Source organism: Chlamydotis macqueenii, chromosome 5, assembly GCF_036417535.1.
Source record: "Chlamydotis macqueenii isolate bChlMac1 chromosome 5, bChlMac1.mat, whole genome shotgun sequence".
In the NCBI taxonomy this organism is placed as follows: Eukaryota; Metazoa; Chordata; class Aves; order Otidiformes; family Otididae; genus Chlamydotis; species Chlamydotis macqueenii.
This window is the reverse complement of record NC_141560.1, coordinates 40805836-40832590: the sequence shown is the minus strand read 5'-3', so window position 1 is coordinate 40832590 and position 26755 is coordinate 40805836. Positions and strand designations below refer to the sequence as shown.

Here is a 26755-nt window from a genome sequence, read left to right as displayed (position 1 = left end):
CCCGTCTATGGCCCTACGCTGGATGGAGAAATAACATAAAGGCTAGCTTGTGATCAAAGATGCAGGTCTCCTACTCACCTGCTGAGGAACGTGCGTGGAATATGAATTTGTGGCACAGGAGTCAAGAAGCCAGTCATGCTTCAGTCTAGTTTCTGTGACACAGTGCCTTGTCCCAAGGGAGTTTTTTGGTTTTGTTTTGAAATGAGGCACTGGCTGAAGCTTCTAGTTACACAACTCCTGATCCGAACATCCACAATGAAGTTAATATAATGCCATTTTGCCTCATTTTCTTTTGAGAGTTGCTAGTTTGCAGTAGGAAAGACTGACAACAGGAAGGCCACAGGCTCTGGCCTAGCTTGCTGTGAGCTCTCCTCCTTGCAGCGCCGCTTGCGCTGCAGCTAGAGGCAGCGCACCTGGAACAGGTGCAATGCTTGAGGTGCTCAAACCGAGGGGAGTCTACCAGCGCAGAGGGACTGCACAGAGTCATGCCACGCAAGAGGGCCGTCCCACTGCTGAGTACGCGCAGGCCAGAAGCAGCGTACTATGCAATGGTTCCTAAGGTTTAGTTACAAAGCCGGCTGTCTGGCTTTAGAGGGCGGCCAAGGCCGAGTACCATGGGATGCCCAGGCACTAGGAGTAACTCCACTGAGACACAACAACATGGAAACCGAGGTGATTTTACCTGCTGGTTGCCACTGAAGAACTGACTGCCTTCTGCCCCATAGGGCACAGCTGTGCTCTCTGGACACAGTAAACTGTTCCTGGAACTCGGTCACCTTTTAAATAAAAATTTCCAAGCATGGTGTAGTAGAGAAAGACAATTCAGGTACATTGAGTTCATGAAAACAGCTGTGGCCACAGTATCTATGCAGACAGTATTACAGTACCCAAATAAAGTCAGTTCCAGAGCCAAGAACACTTTTTTAACCATTATGGATTCCAGATCCTTCCCCCTTCCACAATCCCCCATCCCCCTCATATAACAAAATAAAGTTTTATTTCAGTAGGAGCAAAGGCGGCAGACGACCAGACAGGAGAGATTAGTGTACTTTCTCTGCTCCACGCTTTGTGGCAGGGCACTTTTTTTTTTTTTTTTTTTTTTTTTTGTACTTCGCCCCAGTACAAAGACGTTACATAGCAACAGCCTGAACACAAACCAGGACATTTAATCATGTTTGTTTATTAGGACAAACAACAACTTCAAACGAAATCTGCAGCAAAATGTCGCATAATACCCAGCTGGTATGATGCAGTGTACTTGCTCTTTCACCGTGTATTACCATGTCCTTGCTGCATACACAGCATGCCTACTTTTAGGAACCCTCTGCTTCATTCACATCAGAAAACCCCTAAAATGAGGCATGCAGATGGAACATGCCAAATATTTCAATGCAGTGCTTCACAAACAAGTCAAGAAAAATCTCAGTACAGTTCAGACACTGATGTGCCTCTGTGCTTTCTCTGTTTGTATCACAGGCATTTTAACAGAAGGCACAGTTCTACCTAACAAGTTAGACTTGTTTGTGGTTTTTCTTAAATCACTGACTCCAAGATGTTACCTTTTCTCACCTTGTACAAGGAAGAGGTAAGTTAATTAGCAAGCTTAAAAAAAAAAAAAACCACAAAGGCTTCGCTTTGTCCAGATGCTGTTCTTACGTAACACAGTATTTGCTCTCTGGAAAAACCTGCACTAATAGGACACTCCTAGCTGAAAGGAATTAGTATCCTCACTGCCACAGGGGGGAAGAAAAAAAAAAAAAAAAAAAAAAAAAAAAAATTCCCATGAAATCCCATGAGACAGCTAACGAGCATCTAATCATATTCTGCTAACCAGCAGCAGTCCCTACCACAAACCCCTGTTTAAGGAAATACTTGCGGGGGTGAATGGGAGGTGACACCCTTGGTGATGCTCTGTCCGCAAGGGTGGAAAACACGCACTGTCCTCCACAAACAACAGCTCACCAGACAATGTCACAGTGCTCTTTCACTACCTTTTTGTCTGTTTTTCCAGGCTGTAGCATTCTTGCTGCAGGACTTCTGTCTGATAAAACCCAAACTCAAGGCAAGAAGGATTATAAAAAACAGTGAATAGCAGTCAGGTGCCATTTATGTTCACATACTATAAAAGTGTCTTAAAAAATACTGTCATCTGTCTTCAGTAAAAAATATAAACAGATATTTTCTCCCTTATTTCTATTAAAAACCCTGGCGAAATTACAAGTTCTGTTTCCAAAAAGAGATGGAAAACCATTTAAGCATCTACATCCTTTAGGAATAATGCCATCAATGTCCTGGTGTATATATTTAATATGGTTTAACTTTTAAAATGAGTCTTAAAAAATTAAAATCAAACCTTAAAAATTGAGTTTACAATGAAAAATAAATATAGGCTCATCTCCATGTCATACAGGGTCACTCTTTCCCTCCCCTGACAGTACAGTTTTTGTTAAAAGACAGCATGAGAAACCACATTAAGTTAAGAGAAGAGACGGCCACCAGGAAACCATCTCTCTGATCACAAAGTAACTTATCCACTTGAACGGATGCCTGGGTTTGGTCACAGCCTGCTGCTGTGCAAATACAAAAAGTGTATGAGTCTACGAATGGATGCTCTGAGCCACGATCAAGGTGCTTAAAGGACTTTTGACTTGGAGATCCATTTACTGATGTAAATCCTTCAGCATAGTCACCACTGCAAAATGTCCATGAACAGAAAGACCAGCGCAGGTTTTGCACAAAGTGACCTCTTATCTGCAGTATTGTCCCACCAAAGAGCATCTTCATTAGTAATTTTTGTCCACAGAGAGTCTGCTTCCACTAACTTTGTGCTGTCACAGTACCTAAAGATTGTCTGGTCAGCTCACAAGGGTTAGTCCTGGGCTCTTCTATATGATGTTGCGATATAAATACTCTGGACAGCATTTCCAGTTCTTTTAAGAAATCCTGTAACAAACAGATACAAACCAGAGAATCCTCATTAACAAATACCAACAAAGAGGCTTACTTAATTTTTCTAGTAAAGAACTTTACAAGGTTAAACATGTTGTTGATGGTTATCCAGTGCAGAAACCTAGACAAGCTACAAAACTGATTGCAAAGACGAATGCCTGTAGGTCTACATGTTCAGTCTCCCCTCTGACCCCCACACCCTTCTCAGAAAAGATCACTGCCACAGTTCAAACAGTTAAACTTCTCCAATATGCAAGCGCTCACCAGCCTTGAAATACTGTCCATTTTTAGCAAGGCAGCTGGGTGGTTTCCTACATTTTGACTCTGGCTAGAACACTCTGACTCCTCTCGCATTCTGGTGGTAGGAGGCAAAGAGGTTTAAATGCAAGTCTGGTCAGTTAAAACCTTTCCCAACACATCATTCTCAGCTGGAGCACAGCAAACACATTCAGGCTAGAACTGAGAGCTGGCAACTGAGCCAGCTGCTCTCCAAACTGGTTTACATACTTATTGGACACGTTTCCACTCCATGGGCAATGCTGGGACTCACTCAAGTACAGATTCCAGCAAACACTAGTAACAGTAACAAGCTTGTTGGAAGCTAGTCCTGCTGCTGCACTAAGCAGGAACTACAGACAGGGAAGGTTATGGGCTTCATCTACGTGAAACAGAAAGATAAGGATTGACTCCATACGTAGCTTTCCTTTGTATTTCACTTGTTGTTCACACACATCTAATTACTTACCGAGGGCCAAGGGAGCTCTTCGAGGCTGTGCAAGTAACTCGCTATTTCACTAGTTCTCATTAGTTCATGTTCTACAAGAATATGAAGCATGAAAAGGAACAAATCCCACTGAAGAAGAAAAAAAAAAAAAAAAAAAAAAAAAAATCAACAACTCCAAAAGATGCAGGGTTTGTGTTTGTTTCTTTATCCCTGTGCAATTCATGTTTTTCTTCTTGGATCAGAATGTGGAGAAAAGGAGTGAAAGAAGAAAGCATGTTATTTATCTGGGTGTGGCAATGAAGGACACCAAAAAGCAACATCCACAAAAAGTGAACAAAATTCCTCTGGTTCATACATTGTATCCTACTGTAAAGTCTCAAAATTTCTAATTCTCAGTTTCCAAACACACCAAGTATTTCATTCCTGTGTCTTCTAGAACAGCTCAAAACATTTGTTTCTTACCTTCTCAAAAAAGCTGGTTTTAGCCTGCAACTAAATAGGGCAGCTTCCAGCTTCACAGTTGGGGATCTTACAAGAAAGCACCAACACGCATGCAAAAATGCAAGCTGATAAAAGACACAATGAACGCAACCAATTACAGAGTCACGCGTGTTCAGTCCTCAACCTCCTAGGCCAAATGGGTCATTTTACCATTTGTTCCTAAATTAAACCACGCCTTCCTGACAGCCCCCCAGGCAAGGATCAAATACTTACAAGTAGTGTGCAGTCCTCTTTTTCTCTGCCTCTGCAGAAACAATGCCAGCTAACAGCAAACCAAATCCTGCTGGCCTCACTCATACAAGCAATCAGTTAACACCGCAGGCACGCCGAACTCTTACACCAATGTATCAGATCAGAGTTGGTAACTGGCAGCTCCACAGATCGAAATAAGTTTTACCTCTCGCTGCTTAACTTCCGCAAGATAACCAATGTTCTTCTTGCTGAATATCAGCTGCACCGGAACAGGTGTTCCAAAGTCCTCCTTCCAGACAGAAAGCAGCAGTTTTAGGAGGCCATAGGTGGGACTGTTCTTTACACGCAGCCTCTCAGAGCTCTTCTCTGGGGACTTGTTGCGGAAACTCAGAGGAACACGATCTGAAACTGAAAAAAAAAAAAAAAAAAAAAAAAAAAAAAGGAAGGAATGTGAACTTCTATAGCTGCATTATTTTCCCTTTATAGTCATCATCTTGAGCTAAGAGCATGTATGTAAACAATCACTGAAGTAAAAACACTTAGTGAGTATGAACCAGTGAACCTAAGAGGACTGGAGCTTCGAAACACGCAAAATTATGAACTTTGAAACTATACGAACAAGTATTACACAGGAAGAGATTTATACTACTCAGACAAAGAATACCATTGGCTGGCATATAGCCCCAAGTCTTGAAAGGCAGCTGACTAAATAAAAGTCAGCCTAATGTTTAATAAAGAGGACCTAGGTGTTACTCCAAAGGAAAGGAGAGTAACACAGCAAAGCAACATTTAAATCTATAAACAGATTAAGTAGTTCTCTGCAGTACTGACTATAGGCAGAGTAGCATGACTTCATACAAGTGAAAGTTAAGTTGAACAGTGTTTAACTGCAGCTAAACATACACAGGGGGAAGATACCAGATCTTCCTTGGTACAGTCCAATGGAATGGGGCAGATTTACGTTGTTGCCCCCTAGAATGAAATTTCACAATATTCAGATGTGAACTGCTTTCTGAAAGAATGAACTATGTATAAAACTTCTTAAGAAGGTTCTAAACCTAGAAAATTAGAAGGTTGCCCAGCAAGAAAACACCTGCATCCAGATCACTAGCTCCTGCTGAGAAAAATACTATATTTAACACATCAGAGCAAGAGAAACAAAAACTGAAAATGCTCACAGAAGTCACAACACACAGAAAACAAGTTACTTACATTCTCTCTAAAGAGAGCCATAAAAATATAATTTAAGGGAACAGGCTCTTATTTATAGGAAAAAAACCTCAGCCAGAACTTTCCAGAGGTGGAAATACTGTAAAACATATCATATTTAAATCAAGCTGTCAATAAATAAAAAACAACGGAGATGTGAATGAGAACACCAAAGCTGAAGGATGGTTACTCACAGTATAATGCTGTTTTGCAGAAGGTGGAAAGGAGTAAGAGCAAGCACCCAAACTGGCAGAAAAAAATTCTGCAGACTCAATGATACTAAAGAGTATCAAACATCTGTTAGCTGTAAATACTGAAGTCTCTGACCCCAAGGATTTAAGAGAACTGTAATAACAGATTTCAGTCTTAAATAGCTTATCATGACTGACTTACCCAGCAAAGAGGCCAACTCAACCGTGCACTTTGCCAGCTGCTGTTCTGATGTGGGACACATGAACTGGAAAACACAAAAAAAAAAGTTGTATCTTTGTCCTCATACTGCAGACTGGACAAAACAGGGCTTCACAATAGATAAAAATATCAGAAAAGAGCAGGCAATTTACAGTAAGAAGCACAGAGCTGTAATCAGGAGACCATTAAAGACTGAAAGACAAGAAAAGACCATATATGAAAAAGAGATCATTTTAAGCAAAAAGCAGATCTACACAGTATAAAAAAAATGCAGTGCAGCTTTGGCACATTTGGGCTCAGACAAGAAACATTCAACTGAACTCAAACTGTGAGGCAAGGCAAGCTAACAAGCTTACAGGTATGAAGACAGCTCAAAGTGGTCCAAGGGTTTTTTTGTTGCTTTATTACTACTTCTACCTTTCTGCATCGAAGTGTCTGACTCAATCTTCCTAGCAAGCACTCCAGCCAGATGCAGTCAATCACTTCGCTCTCATCCCGTGGGCCCACAGCAACACAGAGCACATCCTTGATGGAAAAAGACAGCAGTAATTCACCTATTAGTATCCTGCACTTCTACAAACAATCTTTGGACCTATGACAGAAAGAAAAAAAAGAGGAAAAAAAAAAAAAAGAAAAAAAAGAAAAAAAAAGAAAAAAAAAGAAAAAAAAAGAAAAAAAAAAGAAAAAAAGAAAAAAAAAGAAAAAAAAAGAAAAAAAGAAAAAAAAAGAAAAAAAAGCTAGTATCCTCCTCATTTCGGAGGATTAAAGTTGATTTTTTCACAGCCTTACCAAATTCTGATTTTCTACCAATAGTTCTGACTCGTGTTATGAAGTCAAAGTCAATGAGGGCAATCAGTTCATCCTTCTTAGAAGTACCTGGCTCTGAAAGCTCTAGATAAATCTAATAGCAGAAAGCAAGTTCAGGGCAGAAGTGCTACAGAAATCCAGAGTCCTCTTATGTTGTCAAGCCAGCTTCAGTGTCAACACCAAGCTGAGTATGAAGAGCACTAACAGGGTTATGGTACAAAAACTGGTTTAGTCAGCTTTCCATCACCAGCAATTTACCACCCAGTATAAGAAATCCAGAAAGGACAAAAACAAAACAAAACCAAACCTCAACAACAAAAAACCCCAACTGTATCTCAAGATATCATACAAAAACATCTGCAAAACTCAACAGTTTACAGAAAAGTCCCCTGGTTTCCTCACATACCTTACCCTCCTCTTTTTATTTTGGCTCAAGTAGGAAAGCGTTAAAGTACATGTACTCATGCTTATACAATTGCTGGGAATGTGATGACAGTGGGATCCAGTACATTGCTCAAACAGACAACAAGCAGAAAAAAAGAAAAAAAAAAAAAAGACAGAATGCATAATGGTAAAAGTGAGGTTTTTAGAATTCTTTTCCTCATGGGGTACTCACACAGGTTATGGAGAAAAGGCTGGGAGAAAAGACCAAAATGTAATTCAAACCAGCTTGAACAGAAAATTCTTTGGAACTAAGGCTGCAATTAAGTCCACGCCATCACTTTCTTTTTAAGGTATTTTGACTCTTCCTAATTATAGCTGAATGAAGGTGCAGATGCAGACTGGCAAAAATCTTTCAACAGACTCATGCAGATTAATCTGAAACTTAGTTCAGTGTAGAATTCCTGGTGTATGTGATGGGACAGTTTACCAAGTTTTACAGAATCGAAAGGATCAACCAGAAATACTTACTCAAAATGGAGACCAGGAGAGTCTACATAAAAAGAGTAGGTCTACAAAAAAGTAGCTATTTTGATATGCTGACTCTTCAGCATACAGCTGTACACAACGCTCACCCACTATGGTTTCTCTGCTAGTCGTATCAAAAAGGCCACTGCCACCCTACCAGGAATCCTGTATTTGAGACAGCACTCCTGAGCAGGGAACTCCGACCTACGCACAGACAGCAAGCAGGGGGATGAAAAATATAAGACCTTTCCATCATGCTTCCTGAACATTCCTCACAGCCAGTTCCTTAGAACCAGAACATCCCCTTTTTAAAAAACACAACAAAAAAAACCCCACCAATGTGAAAAATAAAAAGGGAGTTAGGGCAAGCCAGGAAGTGAGCACTATGTACCTTAATCTCATTGATGATTTGGGAGGGAAACGGAGCACAATGCTGACATCCTGGAGGGCAGTCCCTTCTCAACTCCAGAGAGTCCTCACCAGGCAAGTGAAGTCCTGGAACTTTCAGCATTCTGTTGAAGGTTGCCTTCACCTCTCTTTTGATGAGTGCTACAAAGAACAGGGAACAAATCCTGTCTACTTCAGCTTTTCTCTCCAGCAAGGCGGACGACTGTTTCCAAATGCTACCCTTATCAGCCTCTCATTCTGAGGGCCATGGTGAATGAGGAAAGGACAGTTTACATTTTCAAATCCTTCTCACTTTGAGCTCCTGTTATATTTAACGGGCAGAGGCACAGGTGGAGAGTGTGTTAACCCACAGCTCTAAAAGGCAGTCACCCATTACCACCAGGTACCACTGGCAACTCATCTCGTGTTCCTTCAACATATTTCAGCAGGTTTCATGAACACAGTAGCTAAGCCAGGAAGCAATGCCAAAGTAGAAAGCTGAACCAGCATGATCATACCAGTTTAACCACCATGCCCATGAAAGCCCTATGTTTTCTACCAAAATAAGTTTTGACCAGCATTCAAAACACTAAACTCCTGCTGCTGCAAATGGTGCTGGATATTCTTCCCCTGATTCTTGGCACAGCCTCCTGAAACAATGGGTTTTCAGAGATTCTGAAGAGTTGCCAGAGCACTATTACAGAGTAAAAGCACACAGTTGCCTTCGGCCTGCTGAAAACACACCCAGTCGAAGAGGTGTTTGTTTTACAGAAGATTTCAGAAGCACTCTGTACATGTAGATTGTAAGACATCTTGAGAGAGCAGCTGTCTGTATCAGACGTTTGAAGTGCTAAGACAACTACAGCCCAGATGACATTTTTAGAAGAAGCTTTCCACAGCATTCACTCTCATTATCCTACGAGCCTCCATAACTAGAAATCACTTACATGGGCCAAGCCTGAAAAATCCCTGAAGAAGGTTCTTGGAGCTAGAAATCATTCCTCTTATTCCTAAACAAGGAGGGACAGAGCAACTGCATGCTTCCCACTAAAAGAAAAATGAGTAGGACCAAGTACTTTATAACACTGGAACAAATTTTACCCCTTGATCACAGAAAAAGAGTACAATACACAGTCTAGAAGTCCCAGTTCAGGGTAAGGAGACTCACCTGCAATGTTGGCAGAAAGCCAGCCACAGGCTTTCTCAGTAGCCAGTTCCACTGCAATGTCTTCTGCACTACTTAAAACCTTTACAGGGAGGACAACAAGTGATAGGAGATTTACTACCAGCCACAGCACTATAGTGAGAAGTCAGAAAGAAGTCTAGAGGAAAAAAAGCTTAATTTTGGCATGCAACATTTAAGCAGAGCACCACCACCTCTGTGGGAACTGCTACTCTGAGCAACAGGACTGACTCATTTTGATTTCCCAAACCTCATCAATCCCACACAAACCCCATAAACTCTTGAGAAAGTTGTTGCTAAAACAAAAGCATTATCCTTGCAAGATGAATGCAATTTACATCCCATTCTAGTCTACAACAATTAACTACTGGCTAGAGTATCACTTTAGCCAGAACATCCAAGACAGCCTGGCAGAGACGATTCTCCTTAGATATTAGTCCTCACATGAGAGCATCAATAGAATCCACTGTCCTAAGCTAATAAGGGATAAGCGAAGCAGCAATGGAAAAACAGTCCAGACTTAAAGTCAAGGCCTTCAGTAAGTTTTAGTAAAAATACATACTGCTGCAGATGTCTCTTCTGGCAATAACACCCTTACTGCCTCAGGACCTTTCTTTTTGCAAAATCTGCAAGAAAAGAAAGAAAACGTGCCACAGGATTAGTCAAAGTTCTTGGAGAACACTCAGAGGTTCATTGCTGTAGCAACTTTCACACTGTCTCTTACAGTCAAAACCAACTGGAAGACTGCAGTGAAAGAAATCAGACCAGAAGAACCAGACAAAAAAGAGTAATTACAAGCCATCAAGCTGCAACACTCATTTTTCCAAAGAGAGGAAAGACAATAGCTGCAGTGGATGTCCATTTGGAGCTGGATGCAGAGGGACACACAGCACCTTTATTCTTTCCTGCAAATACGGCATTAACTGGCTGATGGTGCAGCAGACAGTCACCCTAAGAAGAGCAGAGGTCAGGGTTTATAACTACCAGAACCTGAGCATGACAGGCCAAGACAAATTAGGCTTATAGATTCCACAATGAGAAGGGAAGACACAAGTTCACACAACTTTTCCTCCTTACTCTCTGCCTTTGATGAGTGCCTGGGTCCCTTCCTCATACAGATGAGCGCACACCTCTTCAAGTAGCTTGTCATGATTAGCATCCTCCTCCTTCACTTTATCCTGCAACATGGCTTCAGCCCTTTGAACCAACTCTGCTACCAGTGTTGCCCTGCAAAAAACAAACAAACAAACAAAAACAAACAAAAAACAATCAGACAGACTGAAAACAATACAAGAAACAGTGCACACTAACTGTTCTCCCCAGTTTAGGAGGATACTAATCTCAAAAGCAATAAACCACTCTGCTAAAAAAGAACTAAACACGCTGTTTATTACTGTACCATCTCTTTGTTCTTTTTGTAAGGAGAAAGCAGCAATGACGATATCAAAATAGTTCTAAGACTCAAAAGTCTTTAGTTTTTAATAGAAACATATATCGTTACAATATCTTTTCTGTCAGCAATACCCTTATAGTCTCAACAGACAGTAGTCAGAAGTTCAAAGATGTTAACAGCAGCCCACTACAACCAGCATCCCTGTGGGCTGATACCGTTTAATGTCTTCAACAAGTTGGACAACAGGACAGTGCAAACTCTCAGCAAGCTCATGAGTGACATGCTGGAGGGCAGGGCTGCCATTCAGGACGACTGCAGCAAGGCAGAGAAATGGGCTGACAATGGGGTGGCCACTGGGCACCAGCATAGGCTAAAGTCTACTGGCTAGGGAGCAGCGCTGCCAAAAAGGATCTGGGGTTCCCATGAGACAAGCTACATGAGTTAGCAGTGTCCAAAGAAGGCCAGCCTTATACTGGGCTGACATTAGCAACAGTGCAGCCAGCAAGTCAAGGGAAGTTACTGCTTCCCTCGCCACTGTGAGGCTGCACCTGGAGTACTGTGTCCAGCTTTGAGATCCCAGTACAAGAAAGACATTGACAATTAGTGACTGCAGGAGAAAACAAAAATAAAAAATCATTAAGACAGCTGGGATGCTGGAGCACATGACCTACAAGGAGACTGAGGGAGCCGATTTCACCTAGCCTGGAGAAGAGGAGAAGGTGAAAGAAGAAGGAAAGCTTACAGAGAAGATAAAACAAGGCTCTATCAGAAAGCGTGCAGCTAAAAGTTGACAGGCAACATGCACAAGCTGGAACAAGGGAAATTCTGATATGATATAAGGAAACATTTTTCACAAAGCTTTGGAAAAATCAAGCACTGGAACATGGTACTAAAAGGCTGCTGAATCCTCATCATTAGAGACTTTCACAACCTAACTTGAAAGCTGGCCCTGCTCTGAGCAGGAGTTTGGATCAGATGACTTCCAAAGGTCCCTTCTGACCTGAGATTTTCCTATCATTAGCAAGAATGTTCTGAAAGGGATATAGTCTCAAAACGCTGAGCTATTTTCACATTACAAGTGTTCCACAGCCATATAACCCCCCTCTCTACATCCCTTCACAAATCCCCACCTATGGTAGCAATTAGATGTTGCTGGACCCCACTGTCATAGCCTTACATAGCTTTGGTGTTCTGCTATACAGCATACTCGCAAGGAAGCTTTCTTTCCCCATACACACGATTTTAAAGGATTAACTCTTTGCCTCATTAGCTTAAAGTTACTTCTTAAGTCACAGCACTTACTTGATGTGCTTAACACAGTTGGATCCCACCCTCTCTGCCACAAATTCAACTGTTCTGCGTAGGGAGGGAGGCTGGTTGTGGAAGAAGGCCTGTTCCAACTCTACCTGTTCAAGAGAAAAGTGCTACAATTGATTAGAGCACTCCACCCAGATGCTCCTCTCCTCAACACAGGAACGGACAGGACTACCATCTCAAACTGTGCTAAAAGGCACGCTATTCCCTACACTAGAACTGTACTATAGCAGTCAGCACCCCTGTACAATATTTGCTCTCTATTTCCTTCTAACCATTTAACCCAAAGTTCATTATCAGGGCTTATGAAGCTACAAAAGCAAATGCCCAGTAAAGGGAAGAATGGGAGAGTTCTGACAGCACCTACTAGCATTGAGTCACCACATAGGGTTTGGTTTTGGAAAGGAAGGATCCAATGTTTTAATTACAGGCTGGTAATCCTATATACTCCTACATAGCTCGTTCTTTCTGTGGAAAGCATGGCTACAATCTAACCAAGATAGAGTAAGGGTAACATACCAACATTTTATGTTACAGAAGAGGCAGACAGAGAAACAGTCTAGTTTTCCCAACCGCAAGAATGTTTACTGAAGTTATCTGGATTTCAACACCCACATAGAATCCTAGCCACATAGCTATAACAGAAGAATTGGAAGTAAGGATACTTGACTGTTAAACACAATGTTCCCTGCTGCCTGCACCTATTCTTTTCTTTCCCTAGCATCAGGATACTATGGTATACCCTACCCTTACACAAGTAGTTTCTCCTGCCCTGCTTCTCCTTGTGTCTCCCTAATTCATTACCTGCAGTTTCCGCTGTGTGATAGAAGCCTTGGGTGCCAAGGACTCTGCAGCTGTAGGAGTGATTTTCCTTATAAAGCCACCATTTTTTGCTCCACTACCAGCCACAAAAGAGGCAAGTAGTTTCCGCAGCTCACCTGTACAGAAAAACATGCAAAAGCAGTCATCATCCCTGTAAGCATGGGAACAAATCAAAACTCAAGAGAGAGACTTTCACATTGTTAGTCCTGTTTCCAGAGCAGATTCTCTCAGCTTCTGTGAAAGCTGAAGTTTCAGAAAAGCAGAGGGCCATCCCATTTAAACTAGCAGGGCATAGCGAGGTGAACAAGGCTCCAAACATAAAAGAGGAGGTTTCTAAAGAGATCCCTGGCCCATATGACTTGTTCAGGAGGATCAGGAAGCAGTCATTTCTATGCATCCCTTTTTAGCATGGCAAGTGGGAACTGTAAAGTCTACAAGGAGAACATGGCAAGCAGAGTTACGCAAAATTCCAATAGAGTCACGAGAAAATACCAGGAGAAAAGCTTGAAGACATGTTCAACCCCTAGAACACAGGTTTAACATACAGTTTTCACAGCAGCTAAGTCCCAAGAAGCAAAGCACCATCCCACCATCTGGGACTCCATTATCTACAGAGCAGGATTTCACCAATGGCAGTCAGATCCCAGGGAAAAGATAACTCAACAACCTCACAAAACACAAGGGCACAAAAGGATTCTTCCCCTCTGCCTGGCAGCAGAAATATGCTCAAGGATCAAGGTATTCCTCACAGTACAAACACCCCTCCCAATGCTTAGGATGGAAAAGTTGTACGCTTACTCCTTAGAATGTTTCCTTCCAGTTTGTGAAGAATAAGTTCCTTTGTCCCTCTGTATTCAAGCTCTGCAGATCAACTATCCTGACTGTCTAGCCTCCCTCCCCCAGCTTCACCAGACACTATTCAGACCCGTATGAGCTTCTGCAATGCAGCTTTTTATGAAGGCTGACTCATATAAAACTGAGATCTGAAGTTGCAAGAAGGGGTAAGAAAGATGATCCAAGGGCTCACAGTACCAAAGGACAAATATAAATAAATATATACTATTATATTTTATGTATATAGCAAATATAAATAAAGTACTCACCAAGATAGGGACAGCAGGTATAAAGTAACTGCTGATCCACCAAGGGTACAGAGTCCTGGTGAGAAAAGGAAGGAAGTGCTGAATGGACACAGCAGGAAAGAAACTGTCTTTAGCAAGTCATAAATCCCATACACGTGGTCACAGGAAGATTTCAGAACTGCCTTTCCATGAAAACAATAAAAATAACTGGATTCCAAGTCCACAGTAAAATTACAAACTTTGCAGCCCAAGTGTTCAGTCCAGCCCTGTAACACACAACGAGCTGCTCTACATTTAGTGTAGCTCAACCTTTGCTTCTGATCACTGCCAAAGGCCAGCTGAAGCCTGATGGTTACAGAAGGGAACCAGGACTGTAGCCACAGCTGCTCCTTGTAAGAGAGAAACCTATTCATGGAGGAGAATAAATGAGGCACATTTGCTATGCATTACACCTCCACAGGTGTCTTCAGCCACACTCATTGGAACACCACGCTATTGAGTAATGTCACTTCAGTATTACACAGCACAGTCAGAGGCATGGGAGGAAGAGCAATTTCAGATCCCATCCATGCAGGTAGTCTGCACTGCACTCATTTGGCTGTGGGGGGGGGGAAATCATCAGATGATCTCTGCATCTTTTCTCTGCCACTGAAGAGCTAGGTGCAAAACAGAACTTTAATTAGGACAAGATACAGATACGTCTTAGCAAACATACTGTTCATTTTGCAAGGAATACCATGTATTCTCTTGTATGTCTGGGGGTTATCTGAAACATCACACATGCCATAAACTCACCTCCTTTTCTGTCTGCTCATACTATTTTCAGTTCAGTTACCCTTTACCATGCAACTGGAAAACAGGTGACTCCAAAAGACAGCAACCTTGCTCTTATAGTCCCATCTTACTATTTCTGCTGAGTTCACCATTACTATGACTTATTTCTGGGAGGAGCTACAGGTCTATCATCTCAACTTGTACTGCAATAATCAGTGAGTAGGGAAACAGCATCTGAGCCTCCAGCATAACTTGGCACCTATTCTGCAAGCCACTGCAGCAGGTGAGATGGCTCCTGCCTGACAAAAGCCCCAGAGCTGTAACACACATAGTTTACAATCCAGGATGCAACTCAATTGAGGCACTAGGACAAACTAGAGCATCACATCCACTGGCCTGTATATGCTCAATGCAGCTGCAGTGAAGCCAAGCTCCCGATAAAATCTTAAACTCCTGAGGCTGTGGTAGGTCTACCCTCATCCACAGATTCAGAGGACGTGCTACTGCACTAACTCACCAAAGCCTGAGCAGATGTCACGGTATCCATCATCAATCCCTCCTGTTTGACATCAGTGGTAAAAAACAACTCTTCAGGGACTGATGGAACCTGAAACAGAAATCCCAGCAGTTACAATGCACACAGTATTCAGTAACTTACACCACTTCTGGTGACCACTTTTACACAAAAAGACTAGCACTAAGGGTCTTCTCTCTGCCCTAAAGGGAACCTTTCCATAAAATTAAAGATTTACTACGATCACAATAACATAAGCCATCTTCCTTGTCCTCACCATACAGCATCTTTCACCGTTCCAACAGATTCCTGCTAAGCACTGGAGGCACAAACGGACTTTTAAAGTTCATAACACACTATCCCTTTATCAGACAAAAAATTCCCCAGTAATTCAAGGCTGACAGCTAACACTCCATCTTTGTGACAAGAGCTCCCAGTTCTAACGGGAATCAGCTGTGGACTTGCTTATGAAGATGCAGATTTGTAAATACAGAATGTGTTTCAGCAGCAATTAGAATGCCTAGTGGAATAAAAAAAATGTTGCTTCAAACGATTCCACTAAAGGAAAACAATTCTCCATCAGAATATAGAAGAGTCTTTAAACCCCACACTAGTGTAAAAAAACCCAACAAAACTAAAAACTACTGTTTTGCAGTGCTTTAACTCATTTCAATACTATGTTCTATTGAGTTGTGTGCCCTACTTTTTCTTCAGGGAAGAGCTGTGTGCACACAGGAGACTATACCTGAAAAAGCCAACCCAGAACTGCAAGGATCAGCAGCTTGTTCAGGAAACTCATCTCCTTATCTTCAGAAAGAACCATTAACCTGCCATGCAGGAAAAGTGGTAAGACAGTGTGTTAGATTTCAGTAATTCAATGTTAAAATGTCAAAAAAATCCCAAACCACTCACTTTCTTTTTGTCACCATGTACACACTCCTTACTTGTCTGCCTAAAGAGTGGAAAGCAAGCTCTACTTTTTTTCACATATGCATCTGAATAACATGCTGCTGTAACTACACACTGGAAAAGCCAGTGTTAAGTAACTCTCCAGAATCTGCTTCAAATTTTCCTCATGTATATAGGAAAGAAAACTAGAGCATTATTTAGGCATGGGAGACTTTTTCAGTTTTTAACGTTCAAATTCAAGGTTTAAAATTCACGGCTGCAGACGTAGAATGAGTGAGTAGGGATTTAAAGAATTTTGTTTACTTAATGAAAAAGCACATATTTAAATCAAATATTAATCTGAGTTTAGGATGTGCTCCCTTTGCAGCTTTATGTAAGATAAGAACAGCTCATGATTTGCACCAAGGAAAAAAAAAAAAAAAAGTACTTTTAGGAGAATCTCAAACTAGGGCCAGCATGCATTCTCAAACACCAGGCATCTCAACTAAGCAAGCAAAGTGTCACAGAAAACTTTTTAACAAATATCCTTTCCCAGGCTCTTACCTATACACCTGCAGCAAAAGACAAAATACTTTCCTGTAGTAATCAAGGAAAGGAGCAATATGATCCACGAGGGAAAGGTACTCCACAATCCAAGGAATAGTGAGGATAGAACGTTGATCCTGAATAGATTGTCTCAGAAGCTTCAATACATCCAGTACAGGCAGGGTCTTGATGGAGAACAGACATTAAAGCAGAAGCTTGAAGTTACCTTTTGATACTTAAAGAAAAACTTTATCTATATCCTGACTTTTCTTTCTGGGATCTCCTCTTCTGTACAAATAAGAGGTGACTTTCTGGCTAATGAAAACATTCTTTGCACACAAGCAGGGGTAAAAACCACACTATGATGGCAACCAGAGGTCCCACTGGGACTTTCAAAAGTAAAGCCATAAACCTGACTACGTACAAGTGGAGTCAAAGTCTAACCCCTGCCTCCTTGCATTCAGTATGACACACTGCTAGGAGATGGGTGTGAAACTAACAAAAACATTCCTGGTAGCTGGATTTTACACTATAAATACAAGTCTTCCTAGCTAGGTCAGATTTCTGGTATGAGAGCCCTAGATTAGCAGAAATAACAGAAGACAGAGTACCTCACCAACAATGCATTGCTCCCTCTTTTCTAGCTTACACAAACTCTTCTTTCCTTTGTTCTCAATCCCAGAATACACATTAGGGACACAGAAGAGTGTAAGATCATTCCAGGAACCACTGGCTCACTCTGAAAGGGTGTAACTATTCATAATCCCCTCCTTGGATTAGAAAACCTGCCTGTCAACCAAAAGGCCACATTAGATTTCTTAGAAAAGTTTGGTTTCTTACTTGGTTTCTTAACACTACTGCAGAGTCTAGCAAGTCTCTAGTTGGTTGCTCCACAGTGCGATATGGCAAGAAAACAAGAAATCCCAGGAATTTGGCAAGGAGTCGTAGGCTTAATAGGACCACAGTGAAACGCTTCTTTTCATCCTGAAATGAAGAAAAGCAAGCTGGGGCAATGCTACCCTAAACTGGCAAAGCAACTGCCCACACTAAACTTCCACTCCCTTCATGTACAAGGGCCACATAGCTTCATCACTGCTTTTAATCAGGGTAAGTTTCCAAAATACATATTTATCTAGCATTTTAAATTGCTTCTGCCTCCACTGCTTCACTTATAGCATGAAGAAATCAATTCAAGAGCTTTTTAAAACAAGCAGCTGCTCAATTACATCTTCATATTAACTACTTTAGAGGCAACGATAGGGCAGACAGCTGATCTCATGTTGCCTTCTTTATACCATTAACTGCTGTGCAAGTGTTCATGAATCTTTGGCTGCTACTTTTCTAATAGACTATAAGCTGTGACACCTCTAAGAGGTATGGATGCATGAAGAAACATCTGAACAGGTATGATCAGGCATAACTACAAATTCATTCTAACTAAAATATTTCTACATGGAAAAGTAACAAGGAGCTACTGCAACTGAGTGCAACAACTGGACTCAGTTATTTCGTTGATCTGACACGGGGTACTAACAACCTAAAAAGAGGCTCTCACTTTTCAAACTACTGTGTATCATCTCTTATGACACAGTTTTATGAAGCACCCTGAAAAATGCAAGTAAACGGCAAGGGGCTCAGACATCCATAACCAAGTTGCAGTTACGACAAAACCAGATTAGAAAGCTTTTGTCCTGCAAATACAGCAGTGGAAGCTCCAGGCAACTCACAATCAAGCCAGTAATTCTCTGGGTACTATAACACCTCAGGGAAATTCCTGCCAGATGTTTTTGCAAAAAACAAACTTACCTGTTCATCCATATCTGCTTCTCCATCACTGTGCTCATGCTCGACCAGAGTAAGGCCATTCAGTTCGAGTATCTTCAGGCACAGACTATCCATCAGGTGCTGATTGAACTGGTAACTTCAGCAAGAGATGATGATGAGTCAGACTGGGCTGAAAACAGCAGTAAAACCTCAACTAACACACTGCAAAATTTCAAGCTTGTCTCATGAGTTGTATCAAGCATCAGCAGACATCTGATATAACAGACTAACAGGCAAGAAAGGAAGGGGCAAGACTAGTACTGGCTGACTCCCTTCTTTTCTGCTCTTATTTTGTACTTTTACGAACAGATGCTATTTAGCAAGTCCCAGTGTAAGAATAATAATCTGGATCTGTCAAAGTAGGAAGCTGTAAAATAATTGAACTTAAGATTCAGATCTCCCATAGATCACAACTCCTCCACGCTGTGGATTGTGAAAAACTCATCAAACAAAACCATGAACCTGGCTTCATCCTGTAACTCCTTATCTTCAAGTACTACCACACAAGAAACACTTGGCCAGTCCAGCACCCTTGCTAGGCAGCTCTGCATGCCTTGGCACTGGGAAACACTGACAACCTGTGACAAGATATTATGGTTTTATAGAAGGAAAATTATTACAATAGTCTAGCCTCACGTAGCACACACACACACAAACACATTCTATGCTCCAGACAGAACCTACTTATTAATATGTTCACCAAGCATGCTGGTCAAGAACACTAAGTGTGGTAGTATGCAGCTTAAGAACATTTCTGATACGCTCTGCCTAGGTTACACCATGCCCCAAGCTCTCCAAACAACTCCCTGCTGCAAGAGCAACATGCTGGTGTTCCCCACTCACCCACACATTTCACCAAAGAAACAGAACCACAGGCAGCTAACCTTCCTGCGCTGAGGATGAAGTCCCTGAAGAACTGCTGGCACCCCGGGAACGAAGGGGGTGGACAAGGTCCTCTGATGCTCTGAGGAACAACAAATCTTTCCTGCAGCCTCTTCAGACGGCTCAGATTGTCAGAACCCAGCATATTAAGGACATCCTGGTCTGGGGTGTCTCCCCAGCTTGCGCCACCACCAACAGGACCTTTACACATCTTCAGGAAACAGAAAGAGTAATGAGGTTGAAAATAAGGCTTCATTTCACTTCATCTCTCACCCCACATATTCTCCCTTCCTCACAAGACTTTGTTTTAGGAGTAACTGAAGCACAGCCTTTTCAGGTGGCCTACATACAGATCTCTTTTCCTCATGCCAAAACATGCTACTCACCTTGGTCATACACAGCCTAGAGATCTAGAGAATTCCTATCCTATACCTCTAACTCAGGCACATCTAGAAAGCAACATCTGTATGTGTGAGCAGAACACCTATCGCTCACATGGTCTTCATGAACCACTCGCTAGGATCTTCAGCCCAGCCCCGAAGGGCCATAATACTGCACTATGCATTCCCAGACCAGGTTTTCCTGGAGTTTCCATAAAGTTAAACAAAGCTAAAAAATAAATGCCCCCCCTTCCTCAAACACATAGATACTACTCAAGTCTCAAAGAATCATGGAACTGCAGAACTGTTTAGGCTGGACGGGACCTCTTGGGTCATCTAATCCAACCCTCTTTCTCAATCAGGGCCAGCTACAGCAGGTTCTCCAGGACCATGTCCAATTGGGTTTTGAATGTCTCCACACACTTCACAACGACTTCACAACCTCCCTGGGCAACCTACTTGAGTGTTTGACCACCCTCACAGTAAAGAAGTATCTTCCTCTGTCCAGGTGGAATTCCCTTTTTCTCAATTTGTGTCCATTGCCTCATGTGCTGTCAGTGAACACTACTCAGAAAAATCTGGCTCCCTCTTCATTCCAAGCAAAAAACCATGAAGAATTAATTATTACATCTCATTATTTGCTCAGTGTGCTTCATCCTTGATTTACACAGAGTTCATCAGTAATTTATCACTGATTTACATTTCTGGAAAAGGAAGAAATCTCCTACACTGAAAACCTGGCTCTCCCCAAAAAGTTTCAACAGGAAAATAGCAAAGAAACTTGCAAGACAGTTCAGTTTGTTTTCTCAGGCCAAGGAAGGATCAAATCATGATCGGATATATATCAAATCATATGCTCTGATATGCAATTTTATTTTAAATGCAAGTTATTTACCTGGATAAGCTGTTTCTGAAAGAGCCTGGCAAAATGGCTGTGGTTGCAGGTTGCGGATAGGTGAGCCATCATGGCCCTGTGAAGGAAGACATCACAAAATGCTGACTGGATCTCTGTGGTACAAAAGAAGTGTTCGAACCTCAAATTATACCAAAAGCATAAAATAAATGCCTTTAAGAATGCAATCTCCAAAGGCCATTGCAAAAAGCAACATCTTTATAACCAGGTTTCCAAGCACTGAACCCCATCTGCTGACCATGGAAACAAAATTTTTCCCTGAGCACCTTCAGAGCTAACACAGCTCTAGAGATAAGACTCTCTTCCTTTCCTGCAGTAATGCTGTTATTTAGGATGAAAATTAACTCATTCAGCTCCTGCTCTCCCTTGTGCAGAGTGATGAGTTAAGACTTCACACATATGCAAGTAAGAAAAGAGCAACAGCGGTACTTCTGATGCCCAAAGAGAAGGAAAATTTCTTAGTTTAAGTCTCAGCCTTGTTTTGCTCCTGTGGTACAAAGTTACCTTCGTACATGTAATTTGAGTAGGCTGGTGGTTAAGACTAACACAGAAACCCACAAGGCAACTGCTTTCAAAACCGTAATAGTTTATTTATATATACACTCTATTTTGATAAAGCAGTAAATGAATAAAACAGTTTGCGTTCCATAGAAAGAGCCACAGTTGTCTTGTTTTCAGAGCCAATACACTAGAACTTCCCAAAATAATCAGAAGAGCTTAGAGCTACAGAAAATACAACACGCTTCTCCATGCTTAAGAGGAGTGGGGCACTGGAAACATGAAACATACAGACAAGTGTAGACAATGACCATGTTCAGCCCACAATATCCTGGCTGTGAGAGTGGCTCTGTCTGCGATTATGAACAGGGAAAGAGCTAGACCAAGACTGATCAAATTAGGCATTTGCCACTTAGGGCTTGTTTCTTTAAGATAATAGTTGATACTTATTAATACAGAAGCAAGTTACATGGATGGTGTCTTCCAAGAAGTACAGCTCCCTACAGATTAGTGCAGAACACCATTAGGGAGAACGTGGAACTTGGAATGCAAAGTCTAGTACACTGCACGAGCAGTTCAGCTACATTAAAGAGCTAGTTGAAGCTGAAAAGACTCCTACCTGATCTTGTTGCCCAGAACTCTTTCAAAGTCCCAGCCAGTTTTTTCATGGTTATCTTCCCATTCACGCAGCAGTTCATAAAATATATCTCTGTGAATCAAGATTTTTAAGGGTGTGAATTCCCACTCTTCAAAATGTGAAGTAACAACAACTGAATATTCAATCGCTCCTGAGTTCCCTAGCAAGAATCTACCTCAGATTTAACAACTCAAGTCTCTAAGCATTCAGATACCTTTGCAAAACTCATTAATGTTAGCGGTACTTCAGTGAGTTTCCATTTTCCATGTCTTTGACAGCAAGTGCTTAAGCTTGTTATGCCCAAGCTCTGACGGAATGACCAAAACACCCATTACCAGACATACTGAAGACTGAGAGGCAGGAAAGAATAAGCCACATGAAATAATACCTATGAGGAGAGAAAAAAGGACCAAGACAACTTGCCATTCTCCCCCCACTCTGTTGCTGCAAGCAGGGAGGGAGGTGGCAGGAAGAATAAAAGCATACCAGATTTATATGCAGAAGCAATCCAGTAGGGTGACACACTGTACTGGCATTTACCAGAAGTCTCAATAACTCCTGAAGAATTAAGACTGTTCTTCTCTAAAACATTAAGCCTTTAGCTCCTGCAGTCAATATGGACAAAGACTTTTTTTTTCTTTTTTTTTTTAATTAGAGTGAAAATCTCAATATTTTTCTACAGCATGAGGCATACATGAGACACTCTTAATATCCTTTGTTCACAGTCATGGAAAGATTATACCCTGTGAGCCATATAGTAACAGTAGATGAAACTTACCTTTGTTTCTTAAATATGTGAAATGCTCTGTCACTGGGAAAGTTAGAGCGATTGTCCGTTTCTGGCTGGAAAGAAACGGACTGTACAGAGCATGGCAGCAGGAGAGATACCTGTTAAAAATATAAAGGCAGCCATTAGACTAATATGTCTCTAATTTATCGAACAATCTGAGACCTAGAAAAAGCAGGGAAAAGACATGATGAGGAAACCAAATATCACTAGTTGAGCTGTTCAGACATTAGCCATTTCCCAACTTCTAATTGCTAATAAACACCAGCAGTTTTATAACCTAAATTATACTACAGAGGCAGAACTACTGAACATAAGTGGAAGCATCTCATCTCTCTAAGAAATCTCCGCAGAAGACATTGCAACCAGTATTGATACAGTGTGGAAAGAATGATCTGCAAATAGCATACCTTCAATATAAGGCTCCAGAGAATGCAGGACAGTAGCTGGCAATTCCTGTATTATTCTTCTTTCTCCTATTTGAAAAGCCTATGTCTTCAAGTAACAAGAGACCTTTATTTATAGCTTTACCTAAAAAGCTCAGCTATTGACATGCCCTAGTCTCAGAAAGTACACTACTTTCTTTGCCAAGAGTAATTTCCATTTTTAAAGGACAGATGAAACAAGGTACAAAATACATAAAGGAAGGCATTCCTACAATCCAGCTTTAGTTCCCTAACCCAGATGATTAGATCAGGAAACCAGTTTTCACAAGCTGCATTGTCTCCCCTGAAGCTTCACCTGCCTAAAAGGAGCCTGTAGCTATGAAAGAAATTCACTACTTCTAAACTACATTCTGATATTGCATCTAACCAATAATTCTTCTGGGATCCATGTTTACTAGATGAAAATCTCAAAAGCAAAACTTGACCCTGTCAAAGTCACTGGTTGAGGTCAGGGCCTGGAGCAGAATTCAAGGCTAGCCAGCGGCAATTCGCAGCTAACAATCACTGAACCTAGCAATTCACTCACTCACTGACAAGAAAAAAAAGTAGCTTTTAGGCACTTGCCAAGGACAACATAATAAGATACTCAAAGTAGAAGGAATGAGATTTAACATCAAAGCCACTGCAAATAAAAGAGAATAACACAAAGATTTGAAGCAACATCAGTTGAGGTCTGCTAATTTTTACCTTGGCTGTGCTGCTTTCATAAGCCTGCCTGAGCCTCTCGTGCAAGGTGGGAGAAAAAGATGCAATCCGTTCATTTTCAGCCAGAAGCTTCAGCATCCCCTTTTCTAAATGGGAAATAACTCTGCCAAGACAACACAGACAAACCCCAGACAGAGATAAACAATACAAGATCAGACCTAAAGAAATGTTTATGCTCATTTTTTATGAGGCTAGCAAGTAAAGAGAAGCCCCAGACACCTGGTGTGAAATCCTACTGGCATCTGTAGGGCCTTTTTTTACTGCTCCCATCTCATGACTTTCCCATTCTTGCATAATTACATTGAAGTTCAGTAGACAGATCAGTGCAAGGAAAACTCACAGACATCCAAATCCAGGTCAAGCTATATGTTTTTAGGGAAAATTAACAACTCCGGGCCTGTAACTGGTAAAGCTCTAAAATCCAAGCACACTTGCTTAATCTCACACACATCTGCAGACACAAGCAGAGGAAAAGAAATATTCAACTCACTCATATTGATAATCCAAGACTTGAACAGCAAAATAGACACAATTGTGCACACTTCGGAAATGCTGTCTCCCTGATGCATCTAAGGGAAAAAAAGAAACATGAGACAACAGCACTTGTCACCATTTATAAATTGAAAGACCAACAACTAGCTCTCAAGGGAACTAGAAACTGCCATATCCAAAAACAGTCTTCCAGACTAGTATCCAGTTTCCAGAAGTTCCCATTCCCTGCAACCTGAATGGACAAATCCTCCTATCCCTATCCTTCCTACACTAAAGGCAACTGAATTGTTTAATGGTGTACGGGAAATGAAAAGTTCTTCTCAACGTTCTGTCCAACAGTAAGCAGATCCAGGACAAAAAGTAGACCAACTGCAACCAGTCATCAGCTGGTGTTCCTGTAGCTGGAGACTTTGTGTTCCTCATCTCAGCTCTAAGAATCAGCAAGTGGCAAAACAAAGGTCAATAAAATTGGGGCACCTAGAGCATAGGTGTGTCTCATCTTAAAGCCACTCTTTTGTGTTTTTATATCCGTATCAAAGCACTAACTGCATCAAGCTTAAGTCTGAATTTGCCAAAAAAACAAATGCAAAATTATGCAACTACATGGATGGATCCTGTGCACTCACAACCCAACCTTAAATTTAAGAAACACATAGCAGATCAACAACACTTTTGAGTTGCAAGGACCAGTGGAGGAGAGACTTCAGGATACCCATCCTTCTCTCTGAAAGTCAGTGTTAACAAGTAGCTACAGTGAATTCAAACAATAGCAGAAAACTAGATTCAAACATTATCTAGCAACCCTGCTCTACTATATTGCATGATTTTTGTCAGCATTTCAGATGAGTCCCACAGTGGCAATAAGGCACTTTTATGGAATTTAAGACAACCTACCCAAACTAAAGGCAACTACTCTGTCTCACATTATCATTTCATAGAGGTAGCATTCTTTCCCCACAATACTATTGCTCACCTTCATTTCTTTCATTGGCTTCAACGTCACTATCTCCATCTTCTGCAGTAGAAGTGCCTTTAGATGTTAACAGCTGCAGAACAAAAAAGAGCTCCAGAAAAATATTTGGTACCAGGTTTTCTGGAAGAGAGGAAATGAGATACTAGAGGTGGATATTGAGTATTGATCTGCTTTAAAAAACGAAGGTAAAAAGATAGACACCTGTTCTATGGCACAGTCAGCAAAGAACTCCCTCCCCACACACAACCAGAGTGTAAATCGATACAGGAATTACAAGAGAGATGTGTTAGGGATGGGTCCAGTTTCAGATACAGCCATACAACTTCAGCCTACTGCAGCTCAGAGTATTGCATCAGGTTTACCTCCTTCCCTGAACTTTTACCTAGTATCTATTTATTTTAATAACTGTGTTGGCTTAGTTCATTTTTCCAGATGTTATTTGGCTGTACACTGTAACTGTCCCACAACTTTCGCTTCTCATCTACCTTCCCCTCACAACACACATGCAAGTTCAAAGCTCAAAGAAAGGTCAGTCTCACGTCTCTGGGTCTTCACCTGCTATACACGATGAATAGAGCTGTGCCAGACACTCCAACTGTTTTTTGCAGGAAACCTTAGAAGGATTTGCACAGGTCACCAGATGGCTTTCAGCAGGAAGGCTAGCACTGCGAGTGTAGCTAGGCTTAGTAGGAGTACCAGGATCAAGAGACATCCCTGCAGGAGAAGATGCCTGGTGCAGCAATTTGCATCTGAAATTCAAGAGCAGCAACATACCAGGTGACAGAAGTTGATACACAGCAGCCACATGGCCAGAAGAGGTGTTTCTCTCGCAGCCTAGCATAAAGGAATTCCTGCAACAACTAACCACATCATTTACACTATCTAAAGCTGCTTTTAGCATGACAGTAATTTAACTCTTCTTTCCCTTACTGAGAAAGGATCTTGGGGCTAACAATTAAAAGACTCAAAAGAATCACATTCAAATTTCAACTCATCTAACTAACCTATGTTATTGCTTCTCATCTAAACTGATATTTGTGAAGGACATGGAATCTGTTAGACACCAAGTCCTAAAAAAAAATTTATGCATGTACAATTTTTGACAGCTAGACACTACAAAATCTGTGAAAGTAAGGTCCACATCCATACCTTCAGATATACTTGTAAGCTAACGATGCCTGGAAAAGATCCAATACCACTAAGTGGAAAGGCAATGCAACAACTGATGAAATCCCATACTGGCAACTTAAACGACAGAAGGAACAAACTACTTTAATTGCTGGATTCTAAATCAACAGTGATGACTCAGTTAAATACACAGATATTGTAAAAAAAAAAAAAAAAATATATATATATATATACACACACACACATATACCTACAGAGGCCATCCAAAATGTAGCAGCAGAGTGTCATACGTACAACACATGAGAAGCAGGGAAAAAAGCCAGTAATAGCAGTATCAAATGACTGTTAAAGATCCCAATGGAAAATCCACACTTGGAACATCACACCACCTCCTACCACATGTAGTAATGTGGTTAGACTCTGCTTCACTTTTGCCTCAGCGTTGTTATCTACCTCAGCATGAATTTCACCTTTTGCCCTTGCTC

At 41.3% G+C, this 26755-nt stretch overlaps 1 protein-coding gene across 3 annotated transcripts in view; it reads right to left on the bottom strand.

The window, feature by feature from the left end:
* Window positions 1–1791: 1791 nt before the first annotated feature.
* The window catches only part of CDAN1 (codanin 1), a 30539-nt gene continuing 5575 nt past the window's right edge, over window positions 1792–26755 (bottom strand). The window contains exons 4-28 of one of the 3 annotated variants that reach the window (XM_086749483.1): window positions 25698–25891; window positions 25143–25262; window positions 24168–24246; window positions 23660–23780; window positions 22518–22627; window positions 21722–21811; window positions 20587–20662; window positions 19314–19522; window positions 18412–18526; window positions 17446–17589; window positions 16624–16790; window positions 15917–15998; window positions 15175–15264; window positions 13905–13959; window positions 12784–12917; window positions 11968–12071; window positions 10350–10499; window positions 9835–9898; window positions 9258–9336; window positions 8094–8251; window positions 6404–6511; window positions 5969–6032; window positions 4572–4774; window positions 3695–3802; window positions 1792–2943 (exon numbers count right to left, since the gene is read on the bottom strand). In XM_086749483.1, the coding sequence (XP_086605609.1) occupies window positions 2818–2943; window positions 3695–3802; window positions 4572–4774; window positions 5969–6032; window positions 6404–6511; window positions 8094–8251; window positions 9258–9336; window positions 9835–9898; window positions 10350–10499; window positions 11968–12071; window positions 12784–12917; window positions 13905–13959; window positions 15175–15264; window positions 15917–15998; window positions 16624–16790; window positions 17446–17589; window positions 18412–18526; window positions 19314–19522; window positions 20587–20662; window positions 21722–21811; window positions 22518–22627; window positions 23660–23780; window positions 24168–24246; window positions 25143–25262; window positions 25698–25891 (2950 nt within the window). In that variant the 3' untranslated portion in view covers window positions 1792–2817. Of the gene's footprint in view, window positions 2944–3694; window positions 3803–4571; window positions 4775–5968; window positions 6033–6403; window positions 6512–8093; window positions 8252–9036; window positions 9137–9257; window positions 9337–9834; window positions 9899–10349; window positions 10500–11967; window positions 12072–12783; window positions 12918–13904; window positions 13960–15174; window positions 15265–15916; window positions 15999–16623; window positions 16791–17445; window positions 17590–18411; window positions 18527–19313; window positions 19523–20586; window positions 20663–21721; window positions 21812–22517; window positions 22628–23659; window positions 23781–24167; window positions 24247–25142; window positions 25263–25697; window positions 25892–26755 lie in introns of those variants that run through there. The other 2 variants (XM_086749484.1, XM_086749485.1) reach the window with 2 other exon arrangements.